Here is a 12460-nt window from a genome sequence, read left to right as displayed (position 1 = left end):
AAGCAAACAAGTGAAAACAGCTACTATGGTGCTAATAACCAACAGGCTTCAGGAAGGCAGCCAGACCTTGAGAAGGGAGGACAAGACCTTTTTAGTGTAGACCATTAAAATGGTAAAACTAAAGACAAAATTGCCTCAACATCTCTTTTTTGTTCCCCAAGGACTGGACTTTTCATATAATTTCGAACGACTCTGGCACTAATAATTAAGGACTTTTGGAACAGTCCACAACATGCCAGAGAGATCCTTCTAGCACTTCTAGATTAACCCCATACTCTTAAGAAGGTAGGAATGCACACTGCAAAATAAGCTCCAAAAAAATAAACTTTATTAACTTAACAGTCCCTCCAGGAAATCGCGATGTTGCGATCGCGGCGTTTTACGCAACTTCAATGAATTCCCGCGAATTCTGCGCGATAGCGCAACTTTAACCAATCACCGCGATTTCCCGCAACTTTGAACACTTTGAACCAATCCATGTTGCGCTGACTTCACTGACGTTGACAAACTTCCTTTCAAAAAGGATAATACAATAAAAAAAATACAATAAAAAAGTAACCTAGCAATCAGTCCCAGCACTTTACTATGCATGTACAAAGTTGTAGGTGAGGGGGAAAAAAACTAATAAATACGAATGTAGGAAACGCATGTTCTCATTGCGCGTCTGCTCGCATGGTCATATGAGGGAAAATGTATGCCTAGTCTGGCATAACCAATAGGCCTACATTTTTCAAATGTGCTAGGCCTACATAAATATATAATTAACACTTCATGACAGTCATCTACATTATACGCCAAGTATAGGGCTCCTACAACAAGATGTGGGTTTTTTTTTCTAAAGCGGTCCACCTGCTGGACCACTTTGGTGTTTGACTTGTGCGCGTACAGAAGGCAACATTTTCCCTCCGAATTGAGATGCGCAAATGTCTTGTCCACAACAAAGGAGTAATTTCCATCCTTCATTGTGAATGCTGCGTGCGTGCCTGGCCATTGTGGCCAATATAGTAATCTCTTTCGCGCAAATTGGGTTATGGCTGGATAGGAGCACTTGGTGACCGTGTCGTCAAATCACTTTTGTTTAACCTGGCGCGGTCAAACGGGCAAGGAACACTGAACCAGAGCAGACACGTTGGAAAGCTGTGGGACTAAAGTTGGAAAACTCCTTTCTCTGTCTCCCTCTCCTTCTCTCTTCCTTGCGCGATTGACTGTATTGATTGACAGCTGAGACCTCCGTTCTGCAGGCGACGTGGTGTTTTATAGATAACAATCTCGTCGTCTTTTATATTCACAAGAGCACCAAAATTAATATAATTTCTGAGCATTATTCAGCAAGCACCCTTCACAACAGGAAATCTGTGAAGTCCATCCTCGTTACATTGAATGATGATCATCAGCCGTTAATTTAAAGCCGGCTGACGGCGCGGGAGAACAAAAAAAAAACCTAGGCCTATGCCTTCTTTCGAAAGCGACCCCTCCCTCTGCTTTTATTTGTGTTGCTTTTGACAAGCTTGAAAATTCAACGCCGACACAGGCAGGCTATGTGTAGCAGACGACTCACATTGACCAGGATTTCAGTCACAAGAGTTCCTGTCACGCACCCTCTTCAACTGGATGCAGAGCTCCACAGGTTTTTTCGCTCGTTTTTTTTTGGTGGTGGTGGTGGGGGGGACGGGGACGCGGATGGGGACGCGGATGGACATGCCTAATTCCGCCCGCCTACTTATAAGTGATAATAGTTAATTATGTATCCACTGTTTAAGTCAGGAATGGATATTGACATGATACAAAGTTTGTATGCTTACAATTTGAAACGGTAATGACATTTAAAACAGAGTCAAACGGCCATAAACAGCATTGTAATGACGGGTGTCGTAATGGCAGCATGAAAGAGATGGAACTTTTCACGACGACATTCTGGCTAAAAACTCGCCCTGGCCGCTTCCCTGCTTTGCTTAAGGACCAAAATTATAATATAAAAATGGAAATAATATAAAAACACCAGAGGACTGGAATGTGGCAGTGTCCTTTACTTTCAAGCGTGGGGAAACACATTAAAAATCGCAACAAAAATCGCACCTTTCACTTCATGCCGCAACAAAATCGCAACAAGACAGTAAGAAGCTCCGCAACTTTTATCGCGATTTTCTGGAAATCCTCGTGCACCATCTGGCAATTCCGACCGCGATTTTTTGAGAAAATGCCCGCGATTTCCTGGTGGGACTGACTTAAAAAGCAACGTTGTGATGATCGAAACATTGCCATTTTAATTTAATGAAACTTGTTTCTTGAAGCTTATTTCGCAGTGTGCAGAACTACCTTCTTAACCTGACACCTTACCCAAAAACCATGAACCCCTTACTCCCTCTAACTCACTTTTCCTCTGTGTTGCCTGATACCCTTCCACAGGGGCTTGAGCACGGAGTCGAAGGACTCGATACCGTAGGGGGTGGCGGCCTCAGCCAGGGCAGCAATAGCCAGGGCACTGATGGTTCGCACCTTCTGCTGTTCATCCACCAGACCTATACACGAGAGCGAGAGAATGTGGTTACTTAGAAAACTGGCCATCTACACACAGTTCACACTAAACCACAGAAATGAATCTTTAATTGCATCACAGGATAATACAAACATAACAGACCAATAATATTAAAAATATAATACAGTAATAATAATAATATAAACTTAATCTGCAACAAATGTGGGAGCCGGGAGCAATTAATAACAGGTGTCAACCCCTTAGATTAGGCACGACAGCTTAAACAATTTCAAATGTTCTGTCAATATTAAATAATCAAAGTTGGAGATTCGTCAGACGACTAACCGTGCTCAATGATTTCCACCAAGCTGCGGAGATGGGGCAGGATGGCACAGCCCATGAGGATGGCGATCTGCTGCACAATCTTGATGCCCGTGTGGCGAGCCTGCCAGGACTTCTTGCTTTTGCACACAGCCTTGAGGAAGGGCAGCAGGGATGGGATGCCCAGGGCAGACGCCACCACCGCGAAGGCTCGAGCCGTAGTGTTTCTCACGTACTCGTCCATGTTGTCGATATCGGGCCTCATGGTGGAGATCATGGTGGCCAGACCAGCAGCCTGGAGGGGAGGCGAGGGGAGCGGGAAACAAAATTAATTCCACACACTGAATACTCATTTGGATTCAGCCTTCATAACTTACCCTCTCAGTCCTAAATACAGGTTGTAACCCATAAACAATGATGCAGCTTCTTCCCTCAGTAAATAAACCCCTAAATATCTCAAATTAAATAAACGTTAACCACTAATCTAGTGTGATAATGACAATAACTAGAAGGAGATGATTAGTCTCACCTTGGCCAAGTTGGAGATGATTTCTCTTCCTTCCACTCTGGCGTAGTAATCTTCATCAATCAACAGAGGCTCGATCACCACCAGAATCTGGTCAAAGAGAGGGATCAAAACTTGGTTAAGAAAAAGGATTGAGGTTAAGTGTTCAGATGCAATACCCTCCAAGTTCACTTGTGATTTCCATAAATTTAGTTTATACAACTTAAAAATCAGCCCATCTTGTTTTCTGTGGGCTAGACTTCTTATACTTGGCTTTTTTTGCCTGATATTTCTTGGGAAAACACTAAAATGAACTTCAACAGATTTTTGCAACAGCCTTTACATGGTTTTCTTTGGGTTTCTTCAAATACAAAACCTGTACAGAATTTGACTCATCACCTTGCAAGAAATGCCTGTTAACCATGGTCACTCAGGCATCTGCCCACTAACCTTGTGTACGTAGGGTCTGACCAGGTCGTCGAGTTTGTAGAGGATGCGGTCGATGACTTTGACCAGCAGATGGCGCTCCTGGTCCTCCAGCGTGGGGGACATGAGCAGGGGCAGGATCTGGTTGAAGAGGGGCCCAGCGCCAAACTCACGAGCCTTATCCGTAATCTGCCTCAGTGCAGCCTGGGAAAATAAAGCACAGCACAAAATATCTTAGCATTGCAGAATAACATTATCATATTTGAAAGCTTCTGTATGTGTAGAGAGAGAAATGGAGGAGCGCTGCTTTAGGTCTCAAACAATTATGCAATGCAGGTGCTCTTCAAGGGAAAAGGGGCATCTAGAACATCAAAATAAAAGAGGGTCCCAAGGCAACTCTGCAACTGAGTCCTTTGTTTAATTTTTTTGGTAACTTTTACATTTGTGTATTTTTGTGCGTTTGTGTGTATTTTTTAAAAATATATGTAGTTAAGACCAGTCAGTAAGTGCAAGAAAAGCACATATTTTTATGTAGAAAGCCGTGTTACCAGCACTGATGTTTTCAATTTAGCACTTTGTATCCTGAGCCCAATATCCCCATGTATCTGTGAGGCCTGTAGTATGTGTGGAGCGGAGGGCCAGGCTCACCTTCCTCATGGGCGGGGTGCCGTTCTTGATCTTCAGCAGCAGCTTCATGATCTTGCGCTCCTTCTGCTCCTCAGGGGTCAGAGTGGACTCGTCCACCTCCACCTGCAAAACAATAACAGGCCTCAGGTCACTTTAGGCCTATATTGAAGGCAACCACAAGATCCCACATTCACTAGGTCCCCTGAAAATACAACGTAACTATTGCAAATGGAATTTCTTTGATTGCTTTACAAAACATGTCATATTTAATGTGAAACATAAATGGCCCCCCGATTACCCACCCAAGCATTAGACAGAAATTATTCGCCAATGTTCCATTTTATTGACGTTATACAAACTAGTGAGATCTGCATTTATGATTAACTTCTGTTCCATTTCATAAATCTCTGACAAGCTGTAATTTCATAGATTCCACTTGCTGGACTTATGTACAGTGTTCTTGGACCATGGCTATGGTAATATTGGACTTAAATGAATGGAAATGGAATTGGACAACTTTGAATCTGGTCATCAGATATCTACATTAAACTACACTTTAAGGTCAAGGCAAACTTAATTATCTCCAAGGGATGGACTCAAGTGGTCCAATTACTAAGCCAAGGCTCACCAGATCTTAATTTGAGTAAGGCGGGCGCCATAGGCGAAGGCACTTACCAAGAGCTTGTCGAAGTACTGGATGTCGTCTGGCTTGAGGAAGGGCAGGTTGCCAGAGGGCTGGTCGTTGACCTGCTTCATGGTGCGGTCCTCCGTCTGCATGTGGAAGCCCGTCATGCCGCCGATGGGTGTGGGGGTGGCCTGCAGCTTGCGGGCCGGGGTGCGGATGGGCACGTAGCCAGCTGGTGGCGGCAGCACCTGCGCACATTCAAAGCAGCGATGACTTTAAAGGCTTAAAATTTAAAGAGAAAAATTCTAAATGAGTCTGAGACTGAAGTCACATTTTTTTTCTTTCAACACTTTATACTGATTTGCTCAAAATCTAACTGCAGTACAAGGCAAAGTCACAAAACGTAGACATGATAATGAATTAGTGCACAGGGAAGCACTTCCAAAACTGAGCGTTTTTTTAAAAGATTGTTTTGTTTGCACGCGCATTTGAAGTACCTTGTATCCCTCAGGGAACATGGCGTCCAGCTCCTCGTCAGTGAGCGGTCGGTTCCTCTCGTCGATCTCCCTCTCCCATCGCCACGCCTGCAGCTGCTCAGGGGTCATGCTCATCAGGTGACCTGGAAGCAAAAGCAACGACCACCATCAGCTCCCACTCCTCAAATGACCTCAAAACATACCCAAATATTGCATCACATAACATTTTGCAAATGATTTTAACCTCAAAAAGAAAACACAGTAACTAACAGCGCTGTCCTCTCTCTCACTGAACTTATGCCGTTTTGGGAATCAGCACCTAAATACTTTTATATTGCCAGAAATGAACAATATATGTTAAGTTCATCGATCTGCAGAGGATTTTAAATCAAGGACATAATAATGGGGCCTATCAGAGTCAGTAATCTGAAGTGCTTCAGAACACCTACCACATACATCATGTCTAACCACAAAGTGAAATAACAAATAAATAAGTAAATAAGAATCCTAAGCAAATCTCTGACCATTATCTTTTCACCTGCATCGTTCACAAATCCTAACGCAGGATGGGGGCGTACTAACCTGGGGTGGGGGTGGCCATGTGCATGGCTGGCGTGCCGATGGGTGTTTTTCCGGGCGTGAGCAGGGGCGTAGAGGAGCCCACCTGGCTGGCGGGCGTCTCGTCCCATCTGGACTTCCTCTTGCTGGCGCCGGGCGTGGGGGTCTCGCCAACCGACTCCTCTCCACGGTCTGTGCGAGGCGTCTCAGCCCAACCGCTGGCGTGGCCGGGGGTTTCTGCACAGACAGACACAGAATTATTTTTTTAACGGGACTCATCAGTTGATAAGAAAACTCGCTTTCCGGCAGATTCCATCTTAAACTTTACAAGAATGACAGAAATGTAAAGTGGTTGAGTAAGAAACAGAAATAAAGTTGACAATGCTCATCATGAAGGTTTTTTTCTTCTTGATATCAGTGGTTTGTCAGACTTGTATGGGGCGCATTTCTCGAAAGCGTAGTTGCTACGGTAGCTACTTTGTTGGTTGCAATGCAATTTCCCATGGGGCACCTAAGTCTCCACCCCTTCCGGGCGGCTTATGGGGCTGGCAACGCGAAAACTTTTGACTGGGCTGTAATGGACTGATCAAAGCTATTTTCCGATCCACCTCGCATTTCCCCGTCGATCACACATATGCTGTGCCTCAGAATTAATAACAACCAATGGTGTGCTTGTTGACTTCACTTGGTAAGCGATTTTTGAGTTGTGCGTGTGCAAAAATATACAATTATTTGGACTACAGACAGACGTCGCATGTCCGACGTGCAGCCACTTAAGCCGCAGTGCAGCGGTAGGGTTGACTGTGCCTCGGTTCACGTCAGATATGCGAGGCGCACGTGTAGTCTCTAACACAGTTTTGTACAAAAGGTAAAATAACGTTTCTTGCGTGTCCAAAATGAGTGGTCTTACGACGCAAATCCAAACCTTTCAAATTCACTGTCACCATATGTGAAATCCGGAGCACATGCCAAACGGGATGAGGATTTAGCTTGACTCGCTCCATTAACTCTCATTCAAAATTTTGAGAGCTCCAGCCCCATGGATCGGAAGTAGAAGGGCGTGACTTAGGTGCCCCATTGGCAACTAGCCAAGTTGCTAACTGCTAACAATTACGCTTTCAAGAAATGCACCCCTGCTTTGGAAATGATGATGGTGATGGTACCTCTGTCTGTCTTTGGCGTCTCGTCCCAGCGCTTCTTGCGCGTGCTTGGTGTAGAGTTGCCGTGGCCTGGGGTGGCATCGCGGCCCGGGGTGAGTGCTCCGGCAGGGGTGTGGCTAGGTGTGGGCTCCCACATGCGACTGCTGGGGGTGGCGCCAGGGGTCTCGCTGCCCTTGGGGCGACCGGGAGTCTCGTCCCAGCGACTGTTGGAGGGAGTGTGTCCAGGTGTGTGGCCCGGTGTCTGGATGGAGGACAGCAAGCACGTGGCATTAGCAACAGCACAAGCAACTGAAGATTGTCTTGGATGTAAAACTGTTCAGGCGTTTTATTAGCCACTAGTGAAAGGCTGTGCTTTATCAAAAACTTATTCTACAATGGCATAAAAGATTCTGAAATTCTGTATTATATTTTATGGACCCTCATACGCGTTCATTCCAGTGCTTGACACTAACTTTTTCGCTTACCAGCCATTTTGGCTAGTGGTTTTCCTGACTCACTAGCCATTGGGCCTTTTCACTAGCCATAATTTTCTTAACCATCATAGCAGCTTTAATGAATTGTATAATAGGCTGTAATAGGCCCTAATAATGTAATGTAGGCTAATATAATATAATATAGGCCTAATATAATATAATATATAACATAATACAGTATAATATAATATGCTATAGGGCCTAATAATTAGAATTGTTAGGCCTATTAACTGGTCCATGCATGCATGCTATGCAAAGAACAGATTTACTGATCTGAGGAATGACATAGCCTATAGTAGGCTATATTTACCATGCAGAAACACCAAGCACAGTGTTGTGGAAGGGCACAAATGTAAGCTACACGAGAGCAAAATATTTTCGTCTGTAATCTGGAGGGACTACTTCATATCATATAGGCCTATCTGTGGAAGTCGCCGTCCAAATTGATGCGCAAAGTAGATAGCGTATAGTCATTGCCAAGTTGGCCGGTCCTCGGTCATGGATGTGGAATAACACCTCTTCTGGAATATTTGCTTATAAAAGTATCCACTAGAAAGCACACACAGATGCGGTAACTACAGAAGGGGCTACGACTTCCTTTCATTCCGTTTAATAGTGAGTTGTTTAAAATACAAACGGGCGAGACGGGCACCTGCGAAGGGACATGCAATGGGATGCTTTTGTGCAGTCTGGAAGGCTACTACTGCGCGTTTTTTAAGAACGTTTTGACAGTCGGGAACAACAGCACAAGAAACATGGAGGAATATTAAGGTATGAAGACACAGGCAAATCAGAAAATAATTTAAACCAAACATTATTAATGCCGCATGTGTCCTTGTCTTATCACTGCGCTAATCAGCCATGAGACTTTCACAAGAGTAAGACAGACTGACGTGTTTTCCTCTCGCTTTGGTCATTTTAATGTCCACTACTACTAAGTATTGTACTAATGACAGATCGCAAAACAGGTCAGTTGAGATGAACTTCGCTACTTTATTTTCACGTGAAGGTTTCCAGTGACATTCCCAAACGCACGCTGATGTCCCGGTAGCTCGCTGTCACTCCTCTTCGCAAGACTAGCTCTATCAGATTCCTGGTTTGCGTGAGACACAGGTGACACGTGACACAGGTGCTTCATGGGTATTGTAGGCTCGCGAAATCGCATTGTATTGCTTTTGTAGCAAAGACGGTCCGAAGAAAAAACCTACAAAATGCGGTGCATCATCATTCAGAATAGTAACGGACCCGCCAGAATGGCTAGTGAACCTTCGGTATCTACTAGCCAACGCCGACTTTCACCCACATTTGGCTACCTGGCGTGTGTTGGTGTTAAGCCCTGGTTCATTCGATTTCTTCAATGGCCACATACTAAAACGGCAAATGACTGATGTGGATCATTACCTCGCCTGATGCATCTGCCTGGTCCCAGCTGGACAGTTTCTTGGGCGTGGCGTTGCTGGGCGTTTGGTCAGCGGGCGTGTCGGCCGTCTGATCCCAGCGGCGCTTGCGTTTGGCGGGGGCTTGGGAGGCTCCAGAGCCGTTCAACACTTTCAGGTCTCCAGACTTGGCCTTCTCTGCCAGCTGCTGCCTGATCTCTTTCTGTGGAGACAAGACCAAGACATAGCATGCAGGGATTAAAGCAAAAAAAAAGTCATCTGACTGAACTTTTTTACCGGTTAGGCACCCGATCGAGAATCACTCCGTAACCCTACGAAAACCAATGTAGCCAGGCTTTGCCCTCATAACGAAACATACACTGGTTTTATGCAAGGAATGGTGCCAGAGCCAGCACTAGGCATAGGCAGACAGGGCAGTCGCCTAGAGCAGAATAGACCTATGTCTTGAGGGCGCCAGTAATACCAAAAAGTGCCACAAAATCAGAACTTCAACCAACATAAAACTTTACACTTACACTTGAATATTCATTATACACTCAGTAGGCCTATATACACTCTCAGCATGAATGTACCTGTAGGTACTAGATCAGATGTGCTCAATCAGATGTAGGCCTACAATGCTATGTTTACAGATGCCAATTTCTAAATACAAGAAAAAGGAAAGAGGGAAAGGGGGCAGGCCTAGGCCACCAGATTGACTATAACTGGCCGAGAATGGAGGGATAATGGATATATCAGACTGCAAACATTGAACTGCAATTTGGGACATGTTTTGGTTATTTCCTCTTATTTCTACCCATTGTTTATGAATTGTTCACAACATCATGCAGAATGGATTCACAATGAGTGTTACTTCAAAATGGTCTAGCTGATATCACAGAATTATAGACTTGGAATTGCAATGCGTTGATACAGTGATCCCTTTATGTTTTTTTGTAGTAGTAGTAGTAAGCTATATTTTGTCTTTCCCATCAGAATGGGCAAACACTGTTCTGGTGAAAGCACTGTAGTGCGGCACTGTAGTGCAGCACTGTAGTGCAGCACTGTAGTGCAGCAGTGCTTGCAGTATTTCTGACATTTAAAAAATAATGCACTGGTCATAGCAATCAGAGGGAGAAAACTAGTTGTTGGTTATTTTGTATGTTTTTCACTATTCATCCTGTTACAAATAACTTGACGTTGACGTTTACAAACAGGGTGCGGTAGTCTACCTCTTGTGTTCTACCGTTTTGAAAACCTATGGCTACCGGTACTTTTTTGCTTCTCGATGTGCGGTGACAGGCACACGCTTACCATTGATTTAAAAAACGTCCCCGATTCCTACACGCACCCGTGTTCTCTCCTACAAGCTGACACGACACAAGCAGACACGACACAGTCACAGACATACGTCTATCGAAAGTAACACACTTTCCCAAGCTTGTCGCGTAACTTTCCACTCGAATCAAGGCAAATCACCCACCTATCAGTCTTGAGTGCGCAAATAACTGAACTCAAACGAAGCGTATAGTCCGAGAAGATGGGCACAGACGTTGAGCCACTCAAAAACAAGCACACACACAACTGTTGCTGCACACTATTCCAGTTAGCAAAAATAGCACACAGTAGCCTACAACAAGCCTTGAAAGTGAAACAAACACCGAAACGGCATTTATTGACCATGAGTCCACCCATCAGAACACTGCTTCCCAGAACAAGACATAAAATATTGGCTCTGCCAGGGATAGCCTCCGTGACCCCTGTAAAATGCAACCCATTTTTAACTTATTTCTTAAATATATCGGCAACAACAAAGTTAATATGCTATGATTAGGTGAGACTGTAAATTGTCAGAAAGACAACTAGAGCTAGTTCTACACGTAGCCAGTCAAACGCGCTAAACCAAGAGGATGAAACGCATGGTATTACGCATGGTATATCCTAGCTAGCTGCCAATGATAGCCGTCCCATTGGGGCTATGAATAATGTTAGTAAAAGTCACAATGCTTAAAAGGAAAACCCTTCATGAAAAGGACATCATGCGCAGCCGAAGTAAACTATTCTTTTTTTTTCTAACTATCCACCACGGCAGGTGCAATGATAATGGAAACATAAGTGTCCTACCTTCTTCCAGCTATGCATTCCATGCATATGCATTATTAGCCCATATTGGAATATCAGTCCAACTCGTTTAATGATGGTCATTGCACTTTAAAGACATAGTATTACCATTACCATACTCGATGAGTATTACACGTATTTTCTTTTCTGCCATCAGCAACAATGTTGGCTATTTGTTTTTTTAATCTCTCGCGCTGCGCCGCAACTGATTTGTTGACTGCTCGTGTACTTTTTTTTTTTTTTGAACACGGAAGACGATGGCTCAAAACTACTGAGTGAATCTGTTGTATGACACCACCGGTGGTGGCGTGTATAACTAAATCCGTACACCAAACACACCTTTCCTCCCCTTCTCATGACCAGGAGTGCTCTCGATTTGAGTTCAGTTGGAAAGTAAAAATTGTAAATTAATTGACATGAATTATAAGGACGGAAATCCGTCCAAACGAAAATCCAGTTGACGGAAATCCGTCATAGCGACGGAAAACTTTAATCCCTGAGCATGTTGTCAAGTTCAAATAGTAAATAAAAAAATGACATGCACCAACAGAATTGTTCATCATAACAATCATATTACATTTATCTTTTCATTAAAATAAATCAATTGATCAACAATCATTTTTAATAGAAGCAACTGCTGTGCTTTTTATACACTAATGCCATCTTCTCTGTAGTCAAAAAATAAGGAAATGGCAATGGTCTCGCTTTTAACCCTTTTATGCAGAGCCTCTTTTATAACCACGTCTTATTTTGGTACTCGGTAATGACATATCAATGCCATTATGATGTAGTTAAGCCTTTTCAACAAATAGCGAAGAGGACCATCGAACTGCTGTGCTCCATAGAAATTCATGCCATCTTTCCTGCCCTTAAGAAAGAAGGAAATGCCAATTGTGTAGCTTTTAAAAAGGCGTCCGTACCTCCTCCTTACTGAGGTGCTGCTCCTTCATGACGTCCATGTAGGTCCTAGCCTGCTGCTTTGGGTCTGGCGTTTTCCCCCCTATTCGAAAGAGCACCAACAGACGTACCAGACGGTTAAACACACATGAGCTGCAACAACCGCATCCAACACAGACACATAAAGCAAAAAAGACAAGACACAACCAACCTAGCCCTTTCAACTTTACAGGCTAAAATTACTTTCCTCTCTCTCTCAAGTTCATTACTGCTCGGGCAACAAGGGAAAAAAAACAAACAGCCCTGCAATACAGCTATATACAGTCTGAAAACATTTAACAACAGGCAGGTACATTTTCACGTTCACATTTTTGTTGTCTTTTTTTTAAAGGAGATAAGGAGAGGATATAGCCATCATT

At 43.9% G+C, this 12460-nt stretch overlaps 1 protein-coding gene across 2 annotated transcripts in view; it reads right to left on the bottom strand.

Moving 5' to 3' along the window:
• sf3b1 (splicing factor 3b, subunit 1) overlaps window positions 1-12460 on the bottom strand; it is a 29903-nt gene that overhangs the window by 11912 nt on the left and 5531 nt on the right. For both annotated transcript variants that reach the window (XM_063214114.1, XM_063214113.1), the window contains 11 exons: window positions 12065-12144; window positions 9049-9246; window positions 7178-7415; window positions 6039-6251; window positions 5478-5599; window positions 5031-5228; window positions 4377-4478; window positions 3753-3932; window positions 3327-3413; window positions 2822-3092; window positions 2374-2519 (listed from right to left, as the gene is read on the bottom strand). In XM_063214114.1, the coding sequence (XP_063070184.1) occupies window positions 2374-2519; window positions 2822-3092; window positions 3327-3413; window positions 3753-3932; window positions 4377-4478; window positions 5031-5228; window positions 5478-5599; window positions 6039-6251; window positions 7178-7415; window positions 9049-9246; window positions 12065-12144 (1835 nt within the window). The remainder of the gene's footprint in view (window positions 1-2373; window positions 2520-2821; window positions 3093-3326; window positions 3414-3752; window positions 3933-4376; window positions 4479-5030; window positions 5229-5477; window positions 5600-6038; window positions 6252-7177; window positions 7416-9048; window positions 9247-12064; window positions 12145-12460) is intronic.

The sequence above is a fragment of the Engraulis encrasicolus genome, chromosome 13, assembly GCF_034702125.1.
Source record: "Engraulis encrasicolus isolate BLACKSEA-1 chromosome 13, IST_EnEncr_1.0, whole genome shotgun sequence".
NCBI classification, from domain to species: domain Eukaryota; kingdom Metazoa; phylum Chordata; class Actinopteri; order Clupeiformes; family Engraulidae; genus Engraulis; species Engraulis encrasicolus.
Note: the sequence above shows the minus strand (reverse complement) of the source record. Positions and strands in the feature narration are given on the sequence as shown.